The 1,520-nt window shown below is 34.5% G+C and overlaps 1 protein-coding gene across 1 annotated transcript; it reads right to left on the bottom strand.

The window, feature by feature from the left end:
• Window positions 1-517: 517 nt before the first annotated feature.
• Window positions 518-1,461, bottom strand: Tsp_15512 (phospholipid-transporting ATPase 1; the record flags this gene model as incomplete). The annotated part of the gene is made up of 4 exons (XM_003367411.1): window positions 518-847; window positions 910-979; window positions 1,234-1,307; window positions 1,377-1,461. Coding segments are annotated over 4 exons (559 nt in total), but the record flags the coding sequence as incomplete, so codon positions are not given.
• Window positions 1,462-1,520: the final 59 nt, after the last annotated feature.

The raw sequence follows: 1,520 nt of genomic DNA, 5'->3' as shown, positions 1-1,520 counted from the left end.
GGTAAAGGCAACGAAAATATTATTGCCTTGCTATTATTTCCAAAGTTATTTCATATAAGGCATGACTATTATAGGGATGACACTGATACTTACAGGTAACACTAGCACTATTGGCGGTAGACTTCGTAAGTCTGAGCTAGATAATACTGTTTGATCTAGCTAGATATAATCAGAGAAAGTATAAGTTCTGCAGAAGATTCGCACTATCGATTGGGATGGCACGCACGATCATGCTTCAGATAGTACAAGATGCAGGGTGATGAAGGTTTTGTTCAATCATGATAAATATTCAGATTCTGTAACCAAAATGTGCATCATGTGTTGTTAAAAAGAGGTAGTTGATAAATGATTCTAATCAATTAATCCACCCTGAAGTATGTATGTAGACCCAAATGAGTGATGTGAGGTAAGTAAAAATTGGACCAAATATGAGCACCAATAGTTAATATTTAATGACGTGATCATCAAAATCTCAAAAAAAATCAGCATTGGATTGTCAATGAATGTATGGAATTCGTCATAGACAATACGAATCAATCAAAGATAATTGCAAAATTAAAAAATCAAAAGTTCTCAAATAACCGTCAGCAGGAGCAACGTTGGAATTTAACATCAGTTTCGGTTCGTGACCAGTGTAAATAACAACACCAAATATCCATTGAGTATTCTTCAAAAGGGACCCTCTTAACAACAGTTGATCTGGACCAAGTGGAATTTCAGTAATGTCAGGCAGTGTCAATTTTCCACTAAGCTCATACAATTGTCTATTCGGGGGTTCACAGTCAAGGTAGGCGAAAAATTCCCCCAGCGTCTCATGACTAAGCAAATGAGCAGTTTTCACAGAACCCTGTAAATGATTAATAATAATAAAAAATATCATAATTGTCGACAAATATTCCAATCAACAACCTGCCGCAACTTCAAATTCGTTTCACCGTCAAGATTCGATGTTTCCACGTACGCCATTGCCTGCGGTTCGCTAAAGCAAAACAATTATGCTTTGTGTTGCTATTTTAAATTTTTTTTAGTGAACACTATGTTGGGGGGGGTGGGGGACCCCCCCCCCCTTTTTTTTACCTTACAAATGCTTAAACAATCGGAAAAGTTATAGATCCATAAAATTTAAACTAAATCAACAACACATTTCATCTACTTTACCAAATGCTGCTTTTTTAATTTTGAACGGTAAAAAATTAAATAAAACTTAGAAAAAATAAAAAATGAAAATTTCACCTTGAGGAAAGCAATACCAAATCAGCAGGAAAAAACTGACCATCGACAATTTTCACCAAATCCCCTACGTTAACCTATTATAACATTGCCAATATTATTAATGTGATGTCAATTAAAAGAACAAATACGATTTCAAAAATTACATTTTCCCAAAGCTCATCTACCCAGCGACCAAATCGTATACAACACTTTGCTTCGGTTAACTTTTCGATCAGCATTGTGACGTTTCTTAAATAATATCCATCACACATAATATATATTTCACAATAATATAACTGCATGTATTT

This window comes from Trichinella spiralis (genome assembly GCF_000181795.1).
Source record: "Trichinella spiralis strain ISS 195 chromosome Unknown Scfld4331, whole genome shotgun sequence".
NCBI classification, from domain to species: domain Eukaryota; kingdom Metazoa; phylum Nematoda; class Enoplea; order Trichinellida; family Trichinellidae; genus Trichinella; species Trichinella spiralis.
Note: the sequence above shows the minus strand (reverse complement) of the source record. Positions and strands in the feature narration are given on the sequence as shown.